Raw genomic sequence first — 12334 nt, 5'->3', positions numbered from 1 at the left:
GACACTTGGGTTGCTTTCATCTTTTGGCAATTGTGGATGACCCTGCTATGAACACAAGTGTACAGATATCTCTTTGAGACCCTGTTTTCAACTCTTTGGGACATACACCCAAAGGGAAATTGCTGGATTGTACAGTAATCCTGTTTAATTTTTTGAGGAACCTCCAAACTGTTTTCATAATGGCTACACCATTTTATATTCCCACCCACAGTGTACAAGGGTTCCAATTTCTCCACATCCTCATGAACTTTTTTTTTTCTGGTAGTGGTCATTCTTAATGGGTGTGAGGTGGTATCTATCTCATTGTGGTTTCGATTTGCATTTCCCTGATGGTCTGTGCTGTTGAACATCTTTTCATGTTCTGAATGGAAACCCTTTGAAGACAGAGTGTTTGATGAAGTTTTGTATAGAATGTGCCATCCATGATGTTAATTTAACTTATTATTATTGATTCCGTCCAACTTTAACCAAGGGCCTGCTTTGCACTAGACCCTGTGCTAGCTGCCAGAGATGCAGGCATGAACAGAACACAGTCTCCTGGGGGAGAAAGACTGAGACAAGCAATTTCCAGATGAGGGATGGCTTTGGGATGCCCCAGGGAACACCTCTAAAACTTTTGATATTTGCAGTAGGGGTGAGGGTGGGGCATTCAGGGAAGACACCTCAGAGCAGGTGATAGTTGAGTTGAGCTTTGTGGGACAATTTGGAGGAATGAAGTAAGAGGGAGAGTACAGGGCAACCAACACTGAGCACGTGAGGATCCATAGTCATGAAGTTGCGCTGCTAGTTTTCGTGCAGCTGGAGCAGAAGTGCTGCCAGGTATCAAGAAAAGGGTCTGTGGATGTTGGCAGGGGCCAGACCCTAGGTCATTGTTAGCAGGGGTGGTGAGCATGGGCTTTGTCAGGTGGTCAGTGATGGCTGACTGAAATGTTACCAGCTGGGGAATGGCATCAAAGACCAGGTCCTTATTACTTGAGCTGGCTTAAGCAAGATTATGAAGGAGTCAAGTCCTCTCTGCCCATTCTGTTGTCCTCTTTAGGGAGTTATGTCCTCATGCTGACCTCCCACCATTCGGGATGCCCCCGTCTCTTCTAGACACCCAGGAATAGGCTCAGGTCTCCAAAATGACCCTGTCTTCCCCCTCTAATCGTTGTGGATCCCATTCCTCTCCTAGGTTATCCCATCTGGTTGAGATGCCTTAACCTACACTGAAGCCCACCCAGAGTGACTGTAGTGATGGACTCTCAGGCTGGTTACTGAAGAGCTCTTTCAGTTCACCTTGGCTGTGTCCAGATTCTGGTCCCTTCAGTCTCTCTGCTGCTGAGGCAGGAGGTGCCAAGTCTCCCATTGATGACTGAAGTGTGGGCACTTGCCCTCAAGATTGTCTACAATGATGACTAATTTTAGCCAACCAGATCTCTGTCCCTGGGGACTTGATCTGAAGAACACAGTTAAGGAATGTTAATCCGTATACTCAAAGGCAGCCACTCTTGTTCCATCTCCAGCCCTGGTGGACACTCCGAGTTTCCTTGGAACTTGTCTTGGAGTCCTTTTCTGCTGAGAAGAGGCCCCTGGGAGCCCATGGCTGGGAGGGGGAGCTGACTGCTCTCAGGGTGCTGAATGATTATTTCAGGGCCTCTGGTAATCCCTCTGGAATTTGTTCATCATCCTTTTCTTCCTCACCTTGCTGTCCTCCAGTTTGGGTCTACTGCTTCAATGATTCTGCATGTTTTCCATTCAATGTTAACCCACCCAGTTATACAAATGTGTGTTTATTTATGTGTTTGCTCATATCTTTTCTGCTTTGCGCCAATCATTCTGTTTACAATCCTGAGCCAATAGAGTTGAATAGCAGAGACGTAATCCCCGTCCATATGGAATGATTTGATGAGTGTGTAAGTGAGAGTTTCAGTGGCATAAAGGATGTGGTTGAGAGGTAGGCTTCGGGTTCAAATCCTGGTTTCTGCCGTCTCTCTTTCCATCTATCCATGCCCCTTGATGCTTGATAGCTTTATGACCGGGGCAGTATGCAGTACTGTATAACAAAGTGCCTGGCACATCGTAGGTGCCCCAGCATGTGCCACATTTCATGGAGGAGATGCTGATCTGACAGCAGCTGGATGGTTCGGTGGCGGAGCATCCAATTCCACAGACTTGGATTCCCTGTATCACACGCCCAGTGAGGAGCAAGCTGGAGAATCACTTCCCAGCCATGGTCTTCATTGTTCCTGGAGTCTTTCGCTCCTTGTCTGGCACGTTCAGCTTAACGTGAGATGTCAGACTGTATGCTTTTTGGATGCCTCCTTGTTTAACGTTGGAGAGAAAGCTCTTTGCAAAATTCTAGGACTCTGTAAGTGGAGACCTCAGTTGGGTTTCTCCCAGGTACATTCAAGGACTCATAATTTGGGCTTCGAATGGTGAAAGGTATGTCATCACTTCACGGTACCGAAGAGGGGCTTATACCTCAGGATCTCCACTGGTATTAGTACTTAGGAAGCCTGGCATGTGCCAGGCATGTTTGTAAACACATCATGTACCAGCTACTTGGAAGTAATAGCTTGTAATAGCTACTTGGAAGTCTTTGTTAAGTCCAACATCTAAGCCCACAGAGGGTTTCTAATGACTGCTTATTTGGGTTTGTCTTCTTGAGTATAGGTCACACTTTGCAGTTTCTTTGCATGTCATGTAATTTTTTATTGGTAACTGGACATTTTCAATAATGTAAAATTGCATCTCTAGATTTTGATCTTTTCCCAATTATTTAGTAATTTATCTGGACTAGATTTATGGAATCTGTCTCTTCCATGGTATGTGACTGCTGATACCTCCGTTCAGTTCTTTTCTATTCTTGCTTTTATCATAAATTTTGGATTCTCAGGGGTTGCCCCTGCATCAGCACAGCTTAGTGGTCAGCAACGGCTGTGATCAGATACCTTGAATCTATTATGACACTTTTATTTAATTTTTATGGTGCTCCGTGTGGGATGGGAAACGTATTAAACATTAAGGCATATATGATCGTGCCACGGGTTTTACTTTCTGTGTGACTCTTTCGCATGTTTTCTTCCTGTGCATGTGGCCTGACATTGAAGTAGGGATATATAGTTGGCTCAGGTCCTCTTGGTCCCTCCTGTGCATGCGTGTAGGCTTCCAGGTTGCCAGGCATGTACGGGAGTTTATCAGGGCCCACTGCACCTGGCCCGTGTCCTCCATCCCTTGTTATAGGGACCTGATACTCATTGGTCCATCACCTGCCCCTGTCAGAATAACCATCTTAGGCCAGCTGCGCCATTGACCTTCTCCACTTGTTTGCTGCCGAGATCACTTCTGTTTCTAACAAGGATCCTGGGTGTGGGGTTTTCCTGTGCTTGGCTCTATATAAGTGAAACCCTCTGGCAGCAGAGCTGAGGGTTCTCACAGCTCGTCTCGCCTAGCAGGACCACTGCAGTGGCAGAGCTTGTGGGAGTGGAAGAGCCTCGGTCAGGATTGCCACAGACTCGTGCTGTTCTTACCTGAGGCTCAGTCGTTTTTCTTTTTTTTTTTTTCTCAGAAGTTTTTTTTTTTAATTGAAGTATAGTTGATTTACAATATAGTATTAATTTCTGGGGTACAGCAGAGTTATTCAGTTATACGTATATGTTCCTTTTTATATTCTTTTTCCTTATAGGCCATTGTAAGGTATTGAATATAGTTCCCTGTGCTATGCAGTAGGACTTTGTTGTTTATTCTATGTATAGTAGTTAGTATCTATGAATCCTGAGCTCCCGATTTAAGCCTCCCTACCCTCTTCCCCCCATTCTGGTAACTGTAAGGTTTTTTTCTGTGTCTGTGAATCTATCTCTGTTTTGTAAATAAGTTCATTTGTGTCCTTTTTTTTTTAGATTCCACATGTAAGTGATATCATATGATATTTTTCTTTCTCTCTCTGACTTACTCCACTTAGTTATGACAGTCTCTAGATCCATCCATGTTGCTGCAAGTGGCATTGTTTCATTCTTTTTTATGACTGAGTAATATTCCATTGTGTTTTTATATGTACCACAACTGCTTTATCCAGTCATCTGAGTGATTACTAATGTTGCTACTCCATGAAGCACTCCTGAACACAACCACAGAATCTTCCAAAATCAGTGCTGTTATTTTCCCCACTTTTATGAAGAGGGGCCTGCAGCTCAGAGTAAGATGCTCATCCAGGGTCACACAGTTAGTGAGTGGTTAACCTAGAGTCTCAGCCCAGGTGGATCTGACTCCACATCCTGATTTCTCCCCCACACACATGCTCTGGGTGTTAACTCCGAGGTAGACTTAGGTAATTGTCACTGACTGTATTTATTTTCCATTCACCCGTCTTATTTTTGGCCAATTTTTATTTGTTTTCCTCTTGTGCAGAAAGAAAAAATGTTGTATTTTGGATATGTTGGTTTTATGCCTTCTGCTGCCTGTAGCTCCCTTGGAACATTTTTGGCTTAAATGTAATAAGTGAAAACACTGAATTTTTGGAGCAGTACTATGAAACGTTCTTCCCAGAGGTCAGAGGAGGAAACCCTCCCAGACTACAGTCTTGGACTAGACTTTTAATAAGCTTTTTTTTTTTTTTTGATATCTTGGGACATTTTCCATGCTGCTGATGACCCATGGAATTGAAACTCATCTGCTAAATTACTCAGTCTCATAATACCTTTTGCTTCTTGAGTGTCGCAATTACTTTTCTGACAGTTTATTCTGAAAATAGACTCGGTGATTTTCAGTGAATGGAAGGTCCGCGAGGGCTAGTGTGAGGGCGGAGTGGGAGGGGAGTTGGCAGTCACAAGGGAACCAGGCACGACCTGCATTTATCCGAGGGTACAGATCTCTGGCAGGATTATTTCCGAGCTTGCAGGACTACATGACAAGAGGAAAATTCCATTAAATGGCTGGTGACTTGGCCAAGGCTGCATCCAGGAATCTCTTTGAGTGAATTTGCTTCTCCCACATTGGGTTTCTCTACACTACCCCCGACCCCACTCTGCTTCTCCCCTCACTGGATCTCCTGTGTGGGCGTTCACTCATTCAGTCATCATGTTTATTGAGTTCCTACTGTATGCCTAGACCACGGCCAGGGGCTGGAGAGGACACAGATGAGTTAAACACGGGCTCTCTCCCGCTCCCTACTCTAGGTCAGGAACACAAGGGTAATGGCCATGTCATTTCTTCAGCAAACATTTATGAGAGCGAGTCAGACCCAGACAGGTGCAGCAAGAGAAGGACAGAGGGCAGGGGAGGCTGTCACAGGAGACATGGTAGGTAAATTCCCAAGTGGCCTAGGGTCCTCTGCAGGCATCTTGAGCATGTGAAGCAGTAAAGACGTCAGTGTTGCCGTGTGACCTGATAGACCTTGATTCCAATCTAGTTCTGCTCATGTGTAATGTATGACCTTGGAGAAGTGCCTTCATCTTTTTAAACTGTGGTAAAACATACATGACATAAAATTTACCATTGTAACCATTTTTAATTGTGCACTTCAAATGGTATTAAGTATATTCATACTGCTGTGCAACCATCACCACGCTCCATCTCCAGAATTCTTTCATCATGCAAAACCAGAATTCTGTCCACATTAAATGCAAACTTCCATCCTCCTCCCCCCAGCCCCTGGCAACCACCATTCTACTTCCTATCTCTGAATTTGACTTACTCCAGTTACCTCATATAAGCAGAATCATACAATATGTGTCCTTTTGTGACTGGCTTATTTCACTTAGCATTATGTCCTCAGGGTTCATCTGTGTTGTAGCAGGTGTCAGAACTTCATTCCCTTTAAAGCTGATTAATATTCCGTTGGGTGTATTCACCACACTGTGTTTATCTGTTCCTCTGTTGAAGGACACTGGGGTTACTTCCACCTTTTGGCAACTGTGAATGATGTTGGTATGAATGTGAGTGTGCACAAATATCTGTTCAAGTCCCTGCTTTCACTTCTTTGGGGGTATATATCCAGAATTGGAATTTCTAAATCATATGGTAATTACATGAATTTTTTGAGGAACCGCCGTGCTGTTTTCCATAGCAGACACGTTCTCCATTTAGTTTTGTATCTGTGGTTTTCCCATCTATAAAATGGGCTCAGTAGTATGATGACCCACCCAGGGTTGCTGTGAGGATGAAACGAGATGATGTCTATGCAGGTGCCAGCAGAGTGGATGGCACACAGTAGGTGCTCAGTGCATGCTCATCGTCTGCACTTCCCTGGGGTGGTGGGGCTCTGTTAGCTCACAGACGTGTGGGGTCATCCTCTCTCTCCCGATGTGTCCATCAGCCTATCCAGCCAGCTGATCTTCCACCCTGGGAGCCTCCTGCCTTCAGTCTGCCTTCCCCTCTGCTTCTCTCTTCTTTGCAGGCCGTGGAGGAGCTCCTGCAGACCCTGGATCTGGAGAAGAAGGCAGTGGCCGTGGGGCACAGCCAGGTGAGTAGAGCTGCTTTCTTAGGCCATTCTACCCATCACTTCAGGGGCCCAGAGGAGACACGACTCTTGTCTGACCTCAGCGTTCACTACTTCTGTGCGTCTCCTATTCATCGAACTGAAAACAAGACTAGTGATTCTCTGCCCTTCCTATATGACAAGGCTGTTAAGATAAAGTGTTATAATGTGGGAGGAAATGACTTTGGGAAATATCACTCCTGGGCTACCCTCCCAGGAACCTCAGTGGTCTGGAAGGGTTAACATTCGAGACCTCAGGAGAACTTTCTGAACTTCAGAAAGAGCAACCTGAGAGGAAACAGCCATCTTCACTCAGAGCCTTGTACCTTTTACTTTGCAACCAGCTGTAGTGCAACTGTAGAACTGGCTGATTAGCAGCAGTGAGTGAAAGGGAAGGACTTGGAAAGAGGGTACGTGATTTTAGAGTTTAAGGAAGTAGCTTTCTCCAGACTAGTGTTAAGCCAGAAGCCCTTCCGAAAAAGTGAAGAACTTTGCAGATCCCTAATGTACTCATGCATCCTGTAAGTCCTCATGAGGGAAAATGTAGTATTTAGGGCTCCCCAGGCTATTTGGGGATATATTTCCAGGGGAATGACCCTGGAACCCTCAATCTTTTGCTTTTGTGGAAGGCCCGTTACCATCTCCCAGGACGAGTGTTCATGGGTCATGGTTTGGGAGGTGGGATACAGAGATTGTAAACTCAGGACCAGGTGGTGAGCAAGGGAGTAGGGATAATGTTTAGAAATACAAACTGGAGAGAGAAGAGACTGAAGGGCCATCACCCCACTTAGTTATCTACTGGCTGGTTAATGTCATCCAGTAAACCTTTGCCGATTGCCTTCCACCTTCAGGTCCAATGTAAACTGCTAGGTTTACTACGTACTATGGTGAAATTATTGGCCATTAGTGCCTCTTGCAATACCAAGTGACCTGCCTTATCACACCTCTTTCTTCAGAGAGCTCACAGCCATTTACACTGATCATTGCCCCATAGACACACTAGTCTCTCCCTGCAGGCTTCTTGGTTCTGCTAAAGCCTGTGGTTAAAGCTGTTAGTCTTCCATGGTCTCTACCTGATTTATCCTGCTGGGAGTTGGCAGCAGCTTTTCAGGAGAGGGAATAAACCTGTGGGTTACTGGGCTCCCGCCACGAGCCAGGTACTAAGCTAGGCAACTTCAAATATTACTCCTCTCTTCCCCTCGCAGCCTCCTTTGAGATAATGACAGTTTCTCTTCTTTACAGACGCAGAAACTCTACCTCTGAGGAGTAAGCCCCTTTTCCAGGTCCTGTAGGTAGCAGGAGTACAGCTCCTGTGCACGCCTGTATTGGTCCCGACCCCAGGTTCTTCTCACTTAGCTGTGGTTCTGCTGTTTATGACTGGAAAGATACAGCAAATTATTTATGCACAGGTGTTTATGATCCTGAATCATAAACTCCAAGAACTTCATCCCTCCAGACTAGCGGTTCTCAAAGGATGGTCCCTGGACTGGCTGCTCCAGCATCACCCGAGAGCTTCCTGGAAATAAGCTCTCAGGAGCCATCCCAGACCTAGTGACTCTGAAACTCTGGGACCCCACAGCCTGGGTTGTAACAAGCCCTCTAGGGGATTTTAGTGCACACTCAAGTTTGAGAATGGTCTAGATAATTGCTCAGTTGTTTCGTGAATACAGAAACCTGCCCTGGTGATTTCAGCAGCCATTACAGAGCAAGAGAGAAAACAGCAAGATGAGAAGTCGCTATACGCAGTTTCACGGCGGTGAGGCAGGGTGTCCGCAAACCAGAGCATCCCAGTAATGAGATATTATTATTGTTGAGCAATATTTGGCATTCCCTGGGGAACTCTCAAGAGCAAATCAAGTCAGTGTGTCCTTTTGGAAGCCAGGCCAGGCAGTAGACAGATCTCGAAGGACAAGTGCCACTCCTGTGCATTGCAAGGTTCGGCACCTAACAGGTGGGGAGGCTGTGACTAGGAGGGGAGAACAGGCCTACCTGGTCCGCACTTAGGCCCCACCTCTTCCTGAGGTGTGAATCCTGAGTAAGTGATCTAGCTGCTCTCCTGAGTGTCAGTCCCCCCATCTGTACAGTGGAGCCACTGCTTTGTGCCTCCCAGGTTGGCTGACGGAATCAGCGAATTGTTCTTTCACAGGGGTTGACTGTCGTTACCTGTGGCACGCATTTGCCGATGGGGACAAGGTGCTTGTCAGAAAGAATAACATTTGAAAGTTTAAATAAACTCCTCTAATCTGGAAAATTACTAAAAGGAGAGTAGCTAATTTCTCAGCAGTGTCAGAGAGGAGGGCTGTTACCATATTAGATTTCGAAACCTTGGCCTTCAGCATTTTTAGAGCAAAAATGGCTTGCATAACAGTGGCTCCCAGGGATCCCTTAGAGATGAGGATGTTGGGCTGTCACTCTCTGCTTGGGTCTGATAAGCAGCCCCGGACCCATGAAAAGCGAACCATTTAGATTTTTCTTTGTGATTCTCAGCCCCCGGTGCCTTATTGAGGCCTGTGCCAAGGGCCATGACATTTATGAAAAAGGTGGGATCCCACATGCAGTCGGCCTTCTGGTCGGCAATATGCTCTTAAAAGGAAAGAAAATCAAGCAAGATAAGATTCTGCAGAGGCGATGACTTATTCCCATTCCCTGTATGGTCGTTTCCAATTATCTTTTTAATGAAAGCTTCATACTTAATCAATAACGTTTTTGGCAGCACCAGCCACCTTGTGTAATATACGGACTGGTGCTGTCATCACTTTGATCATTGATTTTTTTCATAGCAGCTTTTGGGACTCACTAGCTTGTGAAATTAATACAGTCATTATTGAGGCAATCTGATAGGTAATGAGTCAATCGTGTCTTTATTTCAATGAGGCTAATTGTCTCGGTGGCCCTGGCTGACGGAAAGTGTTCTGCAAAGCGACGGAGGGCTACAGAGTTAGCGCCGCTTGAGTATGCTAATTTCTGTTTTCCCGCCGAGAAAAGGTTTACCGTGGGGTCGATGGAGTGGTCTTCGTTACAGAAAATAGGTTTAGGGGAATGGAGAATCAATTAAGACCCTTTGTTCCACGTGGAATCAAACTGCAGTTTGGCTTCAGATTCCTGGTGTTTGCATCGGGGAGGAGGTGGCCGGGGGAGGAAATGAAGCCTTGTGCTCATGTTGAGAATAGATGCAGGGCATGAACCCAAGGTTCTGGGTTCAAGTCTCAGCTTTGCTGATCACCAGCTACGTGAACTTGAGTCAGTGACATTGCTTCCCTGAACAAGCATACTCCTTGTCGGGCTGTGCTGGGTATTAAAATGGGACGTAGGAGAAAGAGCTTTGAAAAATATAGATGCCATGCAAATGTTAATTACATTCAGTGATAATTGTAGTCTCGTCTGGAGTCAGAGAGAGGGAAATAAATCCTGGTGTTACCACTCACTAGTGGAGGATTGTGGGCAAATGCCGTTTTTAGCCTCAGCTTCTCCCTCCATAAAGTGGGGGGATCATCATAACTACTGTAGAAAATTATGCATGTAAAGTGCTTTATCTGCATGACAGATAGTGAGTTCAGATCCAGAGCACAGTAGGGGCTCCCTAAATGTTAGCTGTTAATTGACACTGTCACAGATTACTTAACAAGTTCACTGATTACGACAGAGCATTCCCAGTGCTCCTGGAGAAAGTGACCATCTTTGGGGCTGTAAGCCACATCTGGCAAAGAAATGCACAGGGCTGTCCTTAGAAAGAAGCAGCACCAGGGCATCTGCAGTGCGTCCCCTCCCCTGTCACTGACTTAGATCCCACCAGTGCAGCATCTTTCTTTTACCTTTTGGAGGGGTGACCTCACCACATTGGCTGGAGCAGGCCTGGCCCCAGAGCTCCGGGTTCTCTCTGAAAACCCTCCCGTGTTCCCTGCAGTCTCTTCGAGGGCAGCCCTGTGGGGGGCCGAGCAGGCATTGATTACTTTGCAACAGAGGCCTTCATCCATTATTGATGAGCCACAGCCTGGAAATTGTGGACCTCGAGCTGTTTTCCACTTAGATGCCTGAGCATCTTCTGTGGATGGCACCAGTCTGGCCCCATCCTCTCCTGCCTGAGGAGGGCTGCCCTCCACTCCCCTCCTTCTCTGCCCCTCCTTAGAAGGCAGGACTGAGTATTTTGGGGGCTCTGCTCCTCTCTGATGGCCAGCGGCACTTAACTGAGAAGACATATTCCCAGGACTGACACCAAGCCCACTGATTCTACGTTTCTCAGGGTGTGGCCTGGGAATGTGCATTGAACGCATTCCCCAGGTGACTCCGGTGCACAGAGAAGCTTAGGCGGGTCCATCTTGCCAGTGGTTCTCAGACAAGTGTGTACATGAATTCCCTGGGGATCGACTTGCCGGTTCTGCTTCAGCAGGTCTCGGGTGGGGCCGGAGATGCTGCATTTCTACCGAACTCTTGGGCGGTGACGGTGCTGCAAATGCGAGGACCCCGCTCTGCAGTAGTCTTTGAGTCCTTTGTCGTCTTGCCTCTTACTCTCTTCTGTTAGAAAAAAGCAAAGAGGAGGCGTCAGGAGACCAGATGCTTTCATCATGTACAGCCGCAGTCTAGGGCACCTACTAACAGATACTTCAGGTGGAGGCCGGAGAGCTGGGATTTGAGTGGCAGCTCCCTCACCTCCAGACAGTTGGATTCGGTGGCGGAGAAGTCACCTGCAGCTTCTCTCCTGCCAGGTCTTCCTCAAGGCAGGCGTGGTCTCCAGGCTGGAGAAGCAGCGGGAGAAGCTGGTGTCTCACAGCATCGTCTTGTTCCAGGCGGCCTGCAGGGGCTTCCTGTCTCGCCAGGAATTCAAGAAGCTGAAGGTATGAAGGCCTGTGTGCGTCGTGAACCCGTCAGGGGCGAGAGATCCTGGAAAAGCACCATCCATGCTGGGCCCGGGGCTGTAATCCCTGCTTCTCACACTCGCTCTTGTGTGCGAATCTCCAGTGGGATGTTGTTAACATGCAGATTCTGGTCCAGTGGGTCTGGGGTGAGCCTGGGGCTCTGCACGTCTCCCGTGGTGGTGCCAGTGCTGCCCGCCCACAGGCCCACCCCGAGTGGTGAGACTTTTATCGATACTCTGTAAGCTGTTACGATTGTTTCTAGAACATTGACATCAAATTACCAATGATGTCAGCCTTGAACAGGATATCCATGAGGTTGTCCAAGCCCTCCTGGGTTGGACATGGTTCCAGCCTGTTCCATCTCCCTAGAACTTGGCTGTCATGGGTCAGCAGACAGGGCATGGGCAGGACCCGGGCACAGAGGCCTTTGGGACCAAAGAGCAGGTTCAGGATCCGCAGGCCTGAACCACCCTTGGACATCTCTGGAGACTCAGTTTCCTCTCTGTAGCCTGCACAGGGGAGAACAGGCAGCATGGCTCTGGAGACAAACAAGAACCATGTTTGAGTCCCAGCCCACCATGTAGTAGCTGGCTGCAGATGAGGTGGGGTGATGTGCACTTAGTCCTGTCTGTGGTGCTTGTAACTGCTCCATAAATCCTAGTTACGTTACCTTAGCATTGTCATCGTTAATTACCACCTCACTGCACATGCCTCCAGCTGACGTGAATTTGTAAACTCAAGTTTATGTACTTGGTAAGAATAGAAGAAGGCAAGAACATTAATAATTAAAACATTGTGGGCAATCTCACTGGCCCATTGCACTCCCAAGGTAGTTTATGCCTTGGGATGGTTTGAAATAAGAGATTAATTAAGAGCCTGGGCTTTGTCTACAGGAGTTCATGTCCTGACTCTGCCACTGAGAAGCTGTGTGATGCTGGGCATGTGACTCTGCCTCTTTGTGCCTGTTTCCCCATCTGTAAAATGGAGATGATAATAATACCTCGTAGGATTTAGAGGGGACTGA

At 47.0% G+C, this 12334-nt stretch overlaps 1 protein-coding gene across 1 annotated transcript in view; it reads left to right on the top strand.

The window, feature by feature from the left end:
• The window catches only part of MYO18B (myosin XVIIIB), a 203042-nt gene that overhangs the window by 70038 nt on the left and 120670 nt on the right, over positions 1-12334 (top strand). Inside the window, exons 21-22 of the mRNA XM_072952829.1 lie at positions 6377-6442; positions 11161-11289. Of these exons, the coding sequence (XP_072808930.1) occupies positions 6377-6442; positions 11161-11289 (195 nt within the window). The remainder of the gene's footprint in view (positions 1-6376; positions 6443-11160; positions 11290-12334) is intronic.

Source organism: Vicugna pacos, chromosome 32 (assembly GCF_048564905.1).
Source record: "Vicugna pacos chromosome 32, VicPac4, whole genome shotgun sequence".
NCBI lineage: Eukaryota > Metazoa > Chordata > Mammalia > Artiodactyla > Camelidae > Vicugna > Vicugna pacos.
This window is presented reverse-complemented; position numbering and strand designations above follow the sequence as displayed.